The sequence below is a fragment of the Scardinius erythrophthalmus genome (genome assembly GCF_964197995.2).
Source record: "Scardinius erythrophthalmus genome assembly, chromosome: 5".
Lineage (NCBI taxonomy): Eukaryota > Metazoa > Chordata > Actinopteri > Cypriniformes > Leuciscidae > Scardinius > Scardinius erythrophthalmus.
The window spans coordinates 2,920,793-2,935,700 of record NC_138225.1 but is presented as its reverse complement, the minus strand read 5'-3'; the positions used below and the strand labels follow the sequence as shown (position 1 = coordinate 2,935,700).

Genomic DNA, 14,908 nt, shown 5'->3' with positions numbered 1-14,908 from the left:
CTTTAAAAAGACTTCCTTGTATTGCAGAGGATTAATCAGAATGAGGCAAATAAAACACAAAAGTGCTTTCTATGCATGTTAACATCTAAACATGCTGATGGATTTGCATGATAAACATGTAATAATGCATCCACATATACAGTAGAAGATTAGGACAATGCTGGGATTCAGAATGGAGTACTTGCAGCAGACTATGTAGTACATACTGCATACAGTACTGTTTTTAAAGACCCCCAGTGGAGAAAATCAGCTTTTAATGTTGTTTATGTGTCTATGTGGTGTTTTTAATATGCTTTAAGACAAACCATGTGTACATTCATAAGTCGACACCATTGCTGAGTATTTTCTCCTTAAAACTGCAGTGAACCAAAGACACTCCTGTTTCCTTTATTCACAAACATGTGACCAATCCTGTCACAAGCGTGTTCCTGTTCCTATCATTGAGCACAAGAACACCTTTAAGAGGGGACAGGATAAATTGGGTACATATAGCGGGTGAATTATGTAGGCTATATGACATATATTACGATGTTATGATATGCCTTTCTCCACTGACTTTCTATGATGTTCAAAGCAAAGAAGATTTTTAGAAGGCAGACTGAGATGACGAAACGGGAACATGGATTGTGTAACATTAAACCATTAAACCTATATAGTTGACCGAGTGGATCAGTTAATCCAAGCTGGAGTGAGTGAGTGGAGGCGGGGCTAATTTGCATATTCATGGAACCACGTATACAAAATGCTGCAAGGGTGTCGAGTTACAGTCAAGCTATTTTAAGGCATGAAGAAATCTTTTTTTTTTACAGCAAAAAACATTTAAATGTGTCATTTTGACTATTAAAGATGAGTTTTAAGAGAAACAAATATTGACTGCAGGGGGACTTTAAAACTAGTACATGAAACAGTATGCCATTTCATGCAATAGTATGCCACACTTTTGGCACATGACCTCACTAGATTGCACGCTTAATTTAGTAAGTGTCCAATTATCATCAACATAGTACAAGTACTACGGTAGTATACCATTCTGAACATAGTGAAGAAGCAGCTGTCAGGGAGAGCAGATCACCATAGTGAATTCTGATTGGTCCATCAGAATAAAGCAGCCAATGAAATCCTCACAAAGCTAAGAGACATGCAACATCCTACCAAATATGTAAGTGATCATTTTCATATGACAAATACCAATACAAACCTCACATTAACAAGGTGAGAGCTGCAAACAGTACCATCGTCAATACACAGAACGTCTACAACATCACATATAGGATTATTTTATGGTTCAGGATAGGGCAGGGCGGTATGATCGACTTGTTTCTCAGGTAATATATATTTTCATATCGCCCAGCTCTAGCTCAGGACAGATCGTGTTACAAATTCATCATGGATGTGACCACTTCTGCCCACGGTCACACTCCATGTGTTATTCATGCAGGCAGACACGTGACGTCTTCCATTCAAGACAAACACAGCCTAGAAGGACACCAAGTTCAATAGTACCAGACTCAGAGGCATCACAGAGGGCTTCATTACCCTCCAAACTCCAGAAGGCGATGTCTTCCCATGAAGAATTTGTGCCTGGAAAAAGAGGGGATAATGCAGACGGAATCCACTTATGGATCTCTTACACATACAGTACTTGGTCTGCGTTCCAAAACCTAGTGAGCTGCCAACCTAGACAGCATCATAAGGTGTGATCCTGGCACAAAAGCGGCTCTAAATTGAATTAAATGTAATCTATTAATCAACAATATTGTTGATCTGCCTGCATTGACAACATTATATGAGAACTGAACTGAGCTGGACGATGACATCACGGTTTTCTCCAGACCGGCTATATATATAAATTAACTTTTTTACAACAAAAATGAACCATCACTGAACTTACTTAAGCTGGACTGAGACGCTATTTTCTTCTGGAAACGAACTTTGTTGCATCATTTTCCTGTTATCTCTGTAAAGCAGCTTTGAAACAATCTATATTGTAAAAAGCGCTATATAAATAAAGCTGACTTGACTAAAAGGTAGGCAGCAGCAATACAACGATAACTTGTTTTGGCCTAATTCTATGGCAACATACTGTAGTGTGTAGGCAAACCCAGCATGCATTATTATAGAAAATTTAAAGCGTATCTCTCGCCAAAATGCAACCTAGGCTCTTTTTGTTAATCTACCCGAGGCAAACTTAGAATGGAAACGGCCCTTTTAAGTTTGACCGTATTTTCGTTTTCGGTTAAAATGCCTTGTGAATGGGAGTACATGCGGCACGACTGTGATAGCATCAAAATCGCTATTTTTAAAACACTAAGAAGGCTCGACACAACATGAAACTGTGCTGGAAGTATCATCAGGGGCTCTACACATAAACTCCAGCATTGAGAACATTGTTTCTGTACACAGAGTTTACTAAAAAGAAAGATTTTGAACAACTCACTGTAGCTGTGTCCGCCGCCATTTTGACTGTCTATTAGCGGGAAAACTATTTTTGACTGTCAAAAAATAATTTGCCAGCTAACCAAGGCCCTCCAGGAATTGAGTTTGAGACCACTGCTTTAGGGGCTCTGTAAAAACCTGTGGTTATTGAAAGAAAACAAGATGCCAAAAGGATTGAATCCAATATTTGGTGAGAGATTTATAAGCAAGTTAAAAGGCCAGTCATTTTTGACCCGGAACACCAAATATAACATGCTAGAAACATAATAATCTCTGCAATAATGATCCAATCTTGATAAGCACTTGCCTACTTAAAGAACAGCGACTTTATTTTTGGCCGGGCAGACTACCGTTCAGACGTTTGGGGTTGGTAAGATTTTTTAAATGTTTGGCCAATAGGACAATGGACACGGCCGTATTGCGTTCATTGCCATTTTACGGCACGGTTTCTCGCCCGTCACAGAGGATGCGTTGAAACGGACATAAGGCCGTGATATTAGAGGTATGCTGCCCTAACGAAAGCCACATTTTGAGCAAATACATCTTTACTTATTTATGCACATCCATACTCTCATTTTACTCAAAGTAAAATGGCAGTGACGCACAAAATAAATAGATTATAGACAGTATACATAAACAGAACATTTTTATGCATGAGCACACAAAAAACTACAGTGTGCACACAATAGTTTCTCATGAGCACACAAAAAGTTTCTGTATTTTTTGGGGGTGAAATGGTCCCTTTAGGGGCTCTGTAAAAACCTGTGGTTATTGAAAGAAAACAAGATGCCAAAAGGATTGAATCCAATATTTGGTGATATTGTAGCATAATAAGGCCAGTGATTTTTAATTAGGTGAAGGATTTTCCACACAGCACAAGGGTTAATTTAGCGTACCAGTCTCACCGGGCAGGCCGAGCCCATTGGTCAGCTGGGTCAGACTGGAGCTGGACAGCAGGCCGGAGCCCGACAGGTCGATCTTTGAGGCCTGAACCCGAAACTTATCCAGTTCCTGTGACAGCATCCCAAACTGTTCGCTCTGACTGCGGCATTTGTCCTCCAGCTCCCGAACCTTTGCCTACACAGGGTCGACATTAACAAGCACACATTAATTCATATTCACGATTAAACATAACCATTTGTTTGATGAAGAAATGCAGATGCTAAAAGCAATGAATGATGCACTGCAAAAGTGGGATTAGCCAATCAGAGCATGTGATGATGCAATGAATATGTGACATCATCTATTCAGCGTCTATAATTGGGCAAGTCTCGAGAGTCAAATTACAGCTAATGAAACTATAAATATATTTATAAGAGCTTTCAAGCTATCATTTTTTGTGCTTTACAAGACATTTTTGTGAACTTTAGGATATTAATCTCAGAAAAAATACAAAACTATAATTAAATGAATACAAGAAGAGTTTGAGACTATAAAAATAGATTCATTCAACATGTGAAAAATCCAACACATCTCTCCTTAACAAGACATATGATTTGTAATGATATAATATTACTCGCTGAAGATACTCGAGTTTATTACTTTGCTCAAATCACTAATCATATGCTCTATTTGTTTAGGAATATTCAGACTATTCATTTTAATAGTTCTCATATATCTTAATATTTGTGTCATTGAAACCTAAACCCTATAAAATCATAAAAATCTGGTGTGTAGGTTTTCTACATAACAATTTTAATGCTTCGAGTCACATGATATGTGCACAAAAAAGCTTCATGAATAAAAGCAACGAGTGAAGTGGAGGCAAAGGAGAAGGGTTAAAGCCGTTTTGCTGAGTGTAAACTACTAGCGTGTAGTAGAGCATTCAAAGCTAGAGAGGTTGAGTTCGTGAGACTACGGCGAGCTAGTTTCACTTCCGGCTCTGTGGTTCAGTTTCCTGGCACACTGAGCACACAAGGCTCAAAAACACACTCACACACACATTAACTGGCCGACTGTCACTTGTTGAGTCTTGTTGCTCTCAGCCCTAAAAATAAAGAGTTTCCTGTAAAACTCTCACCTCAGAAGTCCACGTGTCAAATTTAAACTTCAGAATTCTCACAATTAACTTTAACACACTACACAGAAAATACTCTCTGAGAAAAACAAAACCCAAAAAGCTGAATAGCACCCAACTTTTAGGAGTGTTTTTAGCCCTTCTTTCACGTTTAAACCATTTATTTGTGTGCTAAAAACTATAGTAGAGATGCTGCTGTCATGCTAAACACTCACAAAAACACCTTGTGAACACCTTTAGCCCTGTGGTTTAAGTAAACTGCAAAACAGATCTCACAAACCACACACACACACACGCGCGGACACACACCCATGTGCACACGCGCACGCACACACACACGTTTGTTTGTGAGGAAATTGCATAGACTTGCATTGGTTTTATTTCAGGTTAGTGATTTATATGGCCTAACCCAACCTCTACCCATGAACCCACCCATCACAGAAACACTCGATTTCAAGAAAAACATATTTCGGCTGATTCATCAGTCACTCCAGGATTGCGCGGGTATTTTTTTTTGTTTTCTGAATTTGCTGCGGCAATATTTTTGGCTGGTTTGCAGTGAAAACCCACCAATAATCATGATGCACTTATAATTAGTGTTAGTGACAGTAAGAGTGCAATTACCTGGAAATACTTGTTTTTGCATGTTCACTGAAACTGTGGTTCTGGTCCCACATGCACGAGGCAGTGGTGACACCAGCATACAAATACTCATAATACTCATTTTTCTGAAAATTCAGAATTGTGTTGGACACAAAACCTTTTGTTGTGATCAGTGATACTGATTATACTAAACATTCTAAATGCTATAAATTAGTGTTTAATGATTTTACAATTTCACAATTATAATCATTGTCTATTGTCTTCAATTTATTAAGAGTATTGTCAGTGATTGCATTTAAAAAGAACATATCCAGTGAAATAATTTTTCAGATCTACTACTGAAATGAGGCATTTAACAGTAGCAAATTTTAGCCCCAATATACATTATTTTCAGTATTACATAGTAGTTTTATTGTTTCATTAACCTCTAGAAACTTTCATTTCATTCTACACACACATATAGATGCAAAAGCCTCTAAGTGCCATCTGAAATTTTCTTCTAGAATGATCATTTTTATCAAGCTCGTATATTTAAGTTCAATAATTCCACTTAAATGGCAATGCAAATTACCTATTATTTGTCATTTAAGTGAAATTACTTAACTTAAATATACAAGCTTTATAAAAATGATCATTCTAGAAGAAATTTTCACATAGCACTTAGAGGCTTTTGCATCTGAACTCTTCATATATATATATATACTTTCCGACATGAGGACCATTTGAGCGATGGACAGGGTAATATATTCAATATATATAATAAATATTCAAAATAATTAATTCACGTATTAAATAATTAACCTACACTTGTCTATTTTCTTTTTAGCCTCTTCGCTTCCAAAATGCATGATAGAGACGTGACTGCGCAAGTGATCCAGCGCCTCATTTATATTATAAATATGATATTATATTACCCTGTCCATCGCTCAAATGGGCCTCATGTCGGAAAGTATCTTTCCTTTTAAAACACTTGCAAATAACCGGATGCTCCATATTCCTCTAACTTTACAAGGGAATTCACTGCAATGCAGCAGCAGGACACTTGAACACATATTGATTCATTTGTTTGGACTGAATTTTGAATTTTTATAAGCTAATATTGCTTCCCCCCTCTCAGGTTAATATTTTTTTTTGCAGAAAAATTGAGGAAAGAAGACAAAAATATGAGCTGCCGCAAATTATGCAGAGTTTGCTTGATGTTGCATTAAATTCTGCAGACAGTAAAATAACCTCACTAGTCAGTTGTCATAATATCTCACTATGTAAGTGAGGAAAATTGGCGCTTACAAGTATAGTTAAACAAGCACACACACACACACACACACACACACACACACACACACACACACACGCTCCAGAAACTGAACCTAACTTGGCTCTAAGCAGACACAGAGGGTTTTAGGCCTAATGAATGTGTTTTGGAGCAGTTCTGATACCTGCATGCAGTCCAGTGTATTCTGGTTAGCGGCCAAAAAAACACAGAGTATAAGAAAGAAAGAGAAAGAGAGAGAGAAAGAGAGACAGAGAAAACATCATGCATTTCAAAAGCAGCCCGAGCAGAAATTAGTTTAGATTATTAAACGCTGCAATCCAGAACCTGTTGAACTGCATCACTGCTGAATGTATCTTCTGAGAGTCTCAAAATGCGCTGTATCTTTAGCAAGCTGAAAAGTACCAGAGTGAAATACTTTGTTCTAACCTCATACCACAAATGCAAAGACATTCATGCAACAAAAAAAAAATCTGAGCTTCAAACTCTCAAAGCACTTGCAACATCAAGATCACGGGTTTGACACTGATATAGTATAAACGTTAAATGCAGTGAGAGTCACTTTGGATAAAAGCACCATAACACCATATTCATTTGCCTTATTGCCTTGCTGAATTTATTATATTGTTAATTAATTGCATACTTATTTTATTGCCATTACAGTACACCTATTTTTTTTATATTTATGTCTTGGCATTATTGTGTGTGCCGCAACTCAAGGGACTTTGAAATGATAAACCGGACTAGTAGGCAAACAGAGCCCTCTGGAGGATGAAGATACAACCATCAGTGATGCAGTTTAGAGAGACAGGAAACGCATCACATCAAACAGGAAGTGCACACGCTGTACTCTACCAGCTCTCTGTGCAATACGAGCTGCACCAGATCCTGAGAAAGACACAATTCAGTTAAACAACGCACAAACACACGATGATTAACACCCCAAGCATCATAAACAGTCCGTTTCTGTCATCCACTCATCATCCTCTTTAGTTAATGCACATCGGTTAGTTTAAACTATCATTAAACTAACTCACCTCCAGCATCTGCACCACACCTTCATGTTCTCTTTTGGCAAAAAACTGAGCCTGTGGAACCAGAACACACTCTTCAGCACAAAATAACACATGCAACCATCTGATTCAATCATATATATTTATATATATATATATATATATATATATATAGGCTGTGACAATATTTCAAATAAACTAAACCGGTAGGGAAAATGAAAAATGGAAATCTCTTAACTTAAATTGGCGAATATATTTTTACACCGAAAAAGCATAATAGGGCCATTATGACCTAATATGAACAAATAACAATTGTATTTTTTATAAACCAGCATTAACAAAGGTTAATAAACGCTGTAAAAATACATTCTTCATAGTTATTTAATGTTAACGTACACTGCCGTTCAAAAGTTTGCGATCAGTAAGTCTCTTCTGCTCACCAAGGCTACATTTATTTGATTAAAAATACAAAACAAACCGTAATATGTGAAATAGTATTGCACTTTAAAATATAAACTGGTTTCTATGTGAATATATAGTAAAGTGTAATTTATTCCTGTGATCAAAGCTGAATGTTCAGCATCATTACTCCAGTCTTCAGTGTCACATGATCCTTCAGAAATCATTCTAATGTGATTATTTAATGCTCAAAAAACATTTATTTATTATTATCATCAATGTTGAAAACAGTTATGTACAGTAATTTCTTTAAATTCTTAAAAAAAAAAACTTACTGACCCCAATCTTTCGAACGATAGTGTATAATGTTACAAAAGCTTTCTATTTCAGATAAATGTTGTTCTTTTTAAAAACTTTCTATTCATCAAAGAATTTACACAACTGTTTTCAACACTGATAATAATAATCATAAATATTTCTTGCTCATCAAATCATCATATTAGAGTGATTTCTGAAGGATCATGTGACACTGAAGACTGGAGTAATGATGCTGAACATTCAGCTTTGATCACAGGAATAAATTACACTTTACTATATATTCACATAGAAAACAGCTGTTTTACATTGGAATAATATTTTTGATCAAATAAATGCAGCCTTGGTGAGTTATTTTAAAAACATAAAAAAGTACCGATCCCAAACTTTTGAATGCCAGTGTATGCATTAATAAATGAGATCTGTAAAGTGTTATCGTCAACTGAATATGCAAGAATGTGATTTCGCTTAGAATCAATGTCAACAGATCATCAGGGTTAATGAAAACGAAGCACAAACATGAGACTCATCGCTATGTAAATTCTTATGCTAATGACTGACCCGCTGAAGCCGCTTGATTTCATCCTGTTTGAACTTGAGGATTGCCAGTGCCTGTTCATGCTCCAGTTCCAGCTGTTGCCTGCGATCGGCGACCTCTCGCATGTGCTGCCGCAACACAACCACACAAACCAGTCACACAAACCAGTCACACACCAAACCGTGGGGAAGCCGATCAAACGGGTTTCTGACAGGAGTGTGTGTGTGTTACCTTTAGGACCTGCTCTAGGTTCTCCAGCTTTGCACGGAGTCGCTGGTTCTCCTCCAGTACTGAACTATGCTGAGCGCTCAAAACACAGAGCTGTTCCTTTAGCTCCTCATTTTCAGCCTGAGACTACAGAAACATGGGAACACTTTACAATCAGGTTCATTAGTTAATATATTAACTAACATGAAATAACAATGAGCAACACATTTGTTAAAGTATTTATTATTCTTTGTTAGTTAGTTCATTCAAATCCAGCTGTTCATTGTTTGTTCATGTTAGTTCACAGTGCATTAACTAATGTTAACAAATACAACCTTTGATTTTAATAACGTATTAATGTTGAAAGTAGTATTAACTAAGATTAAAGGGATACTTCACCGATTAGCATTAAGCTTTGTATCAATAGAAACCCGGAAGTATTCTGGAATGACCGTGCTTCCCTCCCTCATGTCCCCCTGAGACGAGAGATTTCTGTATTGTGTGTCTGGAAAAAAACCTCAGATGACGTAAAAATCGTCATTTATCATCATCAGAGGCTTTTAGTCCAGAGGCGAGAGACTCCAGCCAGTAGGAGGAGCTCGTCCCGCATGTGTTCAACCCGCCCATAGGGGAATCTCACCATAAAACACCGTCTTTTCAGTTTCGAGTCGACTAGTAGCCTAGTTGTGTCATTTCTCCCGATACTGCCCTCTGTAACCGGTAGGCGTGGCTTGGGCGTGGCCTCGTAGGGCAGCGAAGCAAGTGCATTCTGGGAGTTGTTGTCTTTCATCCACATGAGCCAAAAATACATTTCCTGGCTTTTCTCAGTCTAGAAGGCTCCAACTTCTAAAATAATTTCACATCTCTACTACATAAATGACCCAATTTAAATCTTCAGCGGTGAAATATCCCTTTAATAAATGCTGAAGAAGTATTGTTCATTCTTAGTTTATGTTAACTAACGTAGTTAACTAATGAACCTTATTGTAAAGTGTTACCAGAAACATTATATGGTTACACTGGTTTTTAATACCCAGGGGGAGCATAAAAAAATTCATTTTCAATTTAAAAACCTGGGCTTAATCCGAAATCGTCCCCTATACCCTCATATAGGGCATTATTCGAGGGGGCATCCATTTGTAGTGGTGTCCGAAACCATAGTGGACGTTATTGAGTGCACTCAACAGTGTACAGCCAATGTACACTCAACGACCATCAGAATTCACTCCCTCATTTTCATTCAGTCCTTCAAGTGTACTGTATTAGTGGACTTATGTAGGGAATAGGGACTGAGGGTTTAGGGGGCGATTTCGGATTCAGACCTGGTATTCTTAAATTAATTGGCAATTATCAGCAGGTAAATTTACTTTAGCAACCCACTGACAACATGTCCTGCTATAGGGCCACACAAGTGTTAAAGTATTAAACCTATTAAAAAGTATTAAAGTGTTTAGGTATTAAGTATTAAAGGCTCTACTAGAACAGGTTTTCTTGCTTGAATGTTGATTATTCTCCTCATATTCTCCACTGTTTAATCTCCTCTCTTCCCGGTCTGTCAGTAACGCTCTGTTTACTTCCTGTCTCTATGAAGCCCCTCCTTCTGAAAAGCACACTGTGCTCTGATTGGTCGGCTGGAGTAGTGTGTTGTGATTGGCCGAGCGCTTCGAGTGTGTTTGGGAAATGTCCCGCCCCTTACCATAACCGCCAGTTTAACACACTACTAACTAACTCAACCAGGCCCCGCCCCTTTATTCTGGCAATTAATTATTTAAATGAGGAATATTGTGACGTGTTCGTTCCTGGAAGAAACTCTAGACTACAATGGAGGCGTTTCTCAGGGACTCAGGGAGTTCAGAAACACTAACACTGATATAGAGAAGAACTGGAGCTTTTTCATGCTCAAACAGCAACATTACACACTATAGAAATGTAAAAAAGCATAATAGGTCCTCTATGATAACTTTATACGTCTACCTGGTCAAGCAGCTGAGCCTTTCTCCTGAGGAGTTCTGCCTCCTCTACTAAGTGCTCATTTCTGCTGCGCTCGTCCACTAGCTGGTTCTCCTGTGAACACACACACACACACACACACACACACACAGATTTATCAGCCTGACACGCAGGAGACATGCACTGTAAGCATTAAAATAAAGAGAATCACGCTCACCAAATCGAGACATCGTTTCTGTCTCTTCCGGACCTCATGCTCAAGAACTTCACATTCTTTCCTCTTCTTTCCCAACTCACTTTCCTACAGGGACATCATATTACTTTTTCAGAAACATGAATAGCATAGAATGCTTTGAATAGCATGAATAGCAGTCATTCGTGATTGTAAAAAAATAATAATAATAAAAAATAAAAAAAAATAAACTATTCCAGTAATTTGGAAAACAGTAATTTCTAAAAGAGAAAATACAATATTTTGCAGCTGAACAAAACTAGAAAATTATATATAGAGTAGTCAACATTTGAAGTGGATCAAAACCTTTCATTAAAGTTATACATGAACTTTGAACAATACCCGTTCTTGTTTTAGGACAACTTTGATAAACTTTTTTGATCCACTTTAAATGTTGACTACTGTATATTTCCACTATAGAATTTTTGAAGACTGCCATCATCATTTCTAGGTTTTCCATGACTGTGGAAATCCTGTGTATATCTATTTGTCAGACCAATTTCGTTCATTTATTTGTCCCACTCTCACATGAATTCATGTATTTTGACATTTTTGGGAGTGCAAAATCTGTGCATGTAAGAGTATTTGATGCCTGAGATGTCAGTGTAAGTGTACATGCATCTCTAGCTCAGTGATCATGTGACCCTTACCAGCAACTGAAGACGCTCTTCTGCGGTCTGCTCTTCCTGGTGGGCGGGGCTTGTGCCCTGTTCGGGCCTTACATTTGTTTGGGACTCCTCCCACTCTGCAGGAGTCTCCTCCCCTTTAGCAGGGGCCTCATCTACCACTGTGGGCGGGGTTTCAAACGCAACCTAAAGTAAAAGAAAAAAAGTTAAAACACCTATAAACTGCAACCAAACATGCATCAGCAAACACGCTATTCCATGTTTTGAAAGTTAACATTGAAAATGCATATACTACTGATGACAAACCCCTGAATCAAAAATATATAATTCTCATAATACAGAAATCCTGCAAAGATACAGTACAAAGAATTTTAGATTCAAACAAACGAACAAACAAATAAATAAATGCATGAAACAAACACTATTATGATACATGCATACATTAGCATTTAAATAAACAAATAAATACATTTTACAATAATGACAAGATTTTTTAACACTACAGTACATTACTGATAAATGAGGGGCGTTGTTTAAATGTGTCATGAATTTGTTATGAAAATAGTTAAACTAAAAATCTTAATGGTCTTCAAGTCGACATGAAATGCAATTCCTTTTAGGTCCATAATGTGACCTATTTCTGAGTGAAACTGCATATTCAAAAGCAAAAACATTGTCATTTCTTGTCAGTTTTCAAGAGATTTGTTTTTCTGCTGTTCATATCAAATGGTAATTTAGAGTTTTTTTTGTTTTTTGTTGAAAACATCAGTCATAGGAAAAGATGACATTTGTCTCAGCTCGTCTTTACTCAGAAGGTTAAGGGTCAAATGCCTTAGTGGCTAATTTTAGGGGCCATACCTACTTACGCTCTAAGTGGAACTATTCCACTGTGGCCAAAGCCACGACCTGGTAACAGGATCAAAGAGCCAGCGCAGCACAGCCGGGACGAAGAGTCGTTCTTCAGCTTCGTCAGCATTCAGACCGTACTACACACTCATTAGCATCACACACACACTCTCACTGACTGCCCAACAGACCAAACTTCAGCAGTTATACAAGCTATATTCATAACATACCGAAGCAGATCCATAACGAGGGGGAATATTTAGCCAAAAATGCTAGTTTGTTATTTTATTATATTGTAACGATTCAGCGCAACTGTCGGCTATCCTATCCATTTTCTCCAAAGAGAAATTGAATATTAAAGTAAAAAACTTTTTCAAACCTTTTACATTTTTTTGCAATGAACTTAAAGGGGTCAGATGATGCTTTTTAATGTTTTCCGTTAGTGTGTAAAGTATCCGTTTGTGCATGTATAAGATCTGCAAAGTTACAAAGCTCCCACGCGAGAACAGAGAACACTGATCCAGACCTCCAAGTCCAGATATTACCTCAAACGTCTACGTCACAATGCGAAATATTAGCATAACACTCGCCATGCACAAAGAGAGAAGAGGCTAAAGCTTAACCGCTTTGTTTGGCCTTCGGAAAACGGATGAAATTAGGAATCAGAGGTTAAGATTGATTTATAAAGCTGTTCCTGAGCAGAACAACCCAAAAGTTTGCATGTGTAAAGCGTATTTTACAGAGGACAGCTTCCTGAACCTAAGAAAGCATATGAACAAAGACTGAAACGCTCTGCTCAAGTCTTGTTTGCAAAGTTGTTTGCGATCGATCGCCATTTTCAGAATCCGACTCGGGCTTGAACTGATATGATAAAACCGACGACATTGTTATTAACTGTGTGTTTGCAAATGATTAACGCCTTGGAAGCTGAAGCTTGTGATTATGGTGAGGGGAGTTACATTTCCGACACACACTTGAGGTGTTCGGCCAATCACAACGCACTGCATCTGCTGGCCAATTAGAGCACTCTGAGCTTTTCAGAAGGAGGGGCTTAGTAGAAATCAAAGCGTTTCAGACAGACTGGGAATAGAGGAGCTGCAATAATGTAGAGTGTGTGGAAAATAATGTTTTTTGAACATTAAAGCATGTTATCATATTCTATTGCACCCAATAAACAAAATAATGAAATTTTAAAATACCATTATATGACCCCTTCAAATTATATATAGTTCTGTTCCTTATAATCAATGAATGCTTCATGAGACGAGTTGTTCGTGCCATCATAAAATACTTAAAATTATCGGTGTAGGCGAGTATATGAAACAGTGTCAATCGCCGGTAATATTTTTGTGAATTCTAACATTTTTCATTTATTCATTTAGCAGACACTTTTACCCAAAGCAACTTACAATGCATTGTTGTGAGAACATGAATGTGAATAGAATGTGAACAACGCTCGGGACAGTTGACAGGCATCGCCACAAAGGTTTAAGCCTCACCAATGAAGTATTCAAGCACAAGAACACACGAAAGGAAACTCAATTTGTTACTCGTTAGTGAAGCGCGCACCTAGAAATCCACGTCTCAGACAGCACGCGAATACTGACTTGAGCTCTCTTTCATGTCTTCTTACGCTTGAACAGACATATTAAAACTAAATGATGTCAAAAGGCCTGTCTTGGCAAGTATCCTCATACGTGACCCTGGACCACAAAACCAGTCACATGGGTCAATTTTTGGAAATTGAGATGTATACATCACCTGAAAGCTGAATAAATAAGCTTTCCATTGATGTATGGTTTGTTAGGATAGGACAATATTTTGGTCGAGATACAACTACTGTAAATCTGGAATCTGAGGGTGCAAAAAAATCAAAACATTGAGAAAATCTCCTTTAAAGTTGTTCATTTATGTTGGCGATTGTGCAGCATTCACTCACACAAATACATGTTTTATATATTTACGGTCGGAAATGTACAAAATATCTTCATGGAACATGATCTTTACTTAATATCCTAATGATTTTTGGCATAAAAGAAAAATGGATAATTTTGACCCATACAATGTATTGTTTGCTATTGCCACATTTAACAGTCAACGTAAACAGTCACTTGTGTAACAGTATATTGGATCCAGGTCTTAAAGTGACATCAGCCTAATATTCCTGCTACTGTCTGTTTTTAATGTTAATCAAACTACTAATCAAAACAACTTTAATAAGGATTAATTTATTTTTTATGGCTGGTAAAAAAAATATTAATGGCCGGTACATTCTTAAGTCAACGGCCATTGGCAGGTGTGGCAAAAAGTTAGTTTTGGCCCTGTGCATAATGCATTATAAGGTATTCATAATGTTCTTCATAACGCATTATATCTTTTCATAAACAATTTTAACCAAAAGTTAAAATGCATTATAATATTTGCAGATTCCTTGTTACATCCAAAATTGGTGGTTT

The 14,908-nt window shown here is 37.4% G+C and overlaps 1 protein-coding gene across 3 annotated transcripts in view; it reads right to left on the bottom strand.

Moving 5' to 3' along the window:
- Positions 1 to 14,908, bottom strand: part of LOC308690281 (RIMS-binding protein 2-like) — a 128,981-nt gene that overhangs the window by 40,230 nt on the left and 73,843 nt on the right. The window contains exons 6-13 of one of the 3 annotated variants that reach the window (XM_081364667.1): positions 11,631 to 11,792; positions 10,966 to 11,049; positions 10,773 to 10,862; positions 8,823 to 8,945; positions 8,615 to 8,719; positions 7,364 to 7,414; positions 7,182 to 7,214; positions 3,333 to 3,513 (exon numbers count right to left, since the gene is read on the bottom strand). In XM_081364667.1, coding sequence (XP_081220793.1) covers positions 3,333 to 3,513; positions 7,182 to 7,214; positions 7,364 to 7,414; positions 8,615 to 8,719; positions 8,823 to 8,945; positions 10,773 to 10,862; positions 10,966 to 11,049; positions 11,631 to 11,792 — 829 coding nt within the window. The remainder of the gene's footprint in view (positions 1 to 3,332; positions 3,514 to 7,181; positions 7,215 to 7,363; positions 7,415 to 8,614; positions 8,720 to 8,822; positions 8,946 to 10,772; positions 10,863 to 10,965; positions 11,050 to 11,630; positions 11,793 to 14,908) is intronic. The other 2 variants (XM_081364668.1, XM_081364669.1) reach the window with 2 other exon arrangements.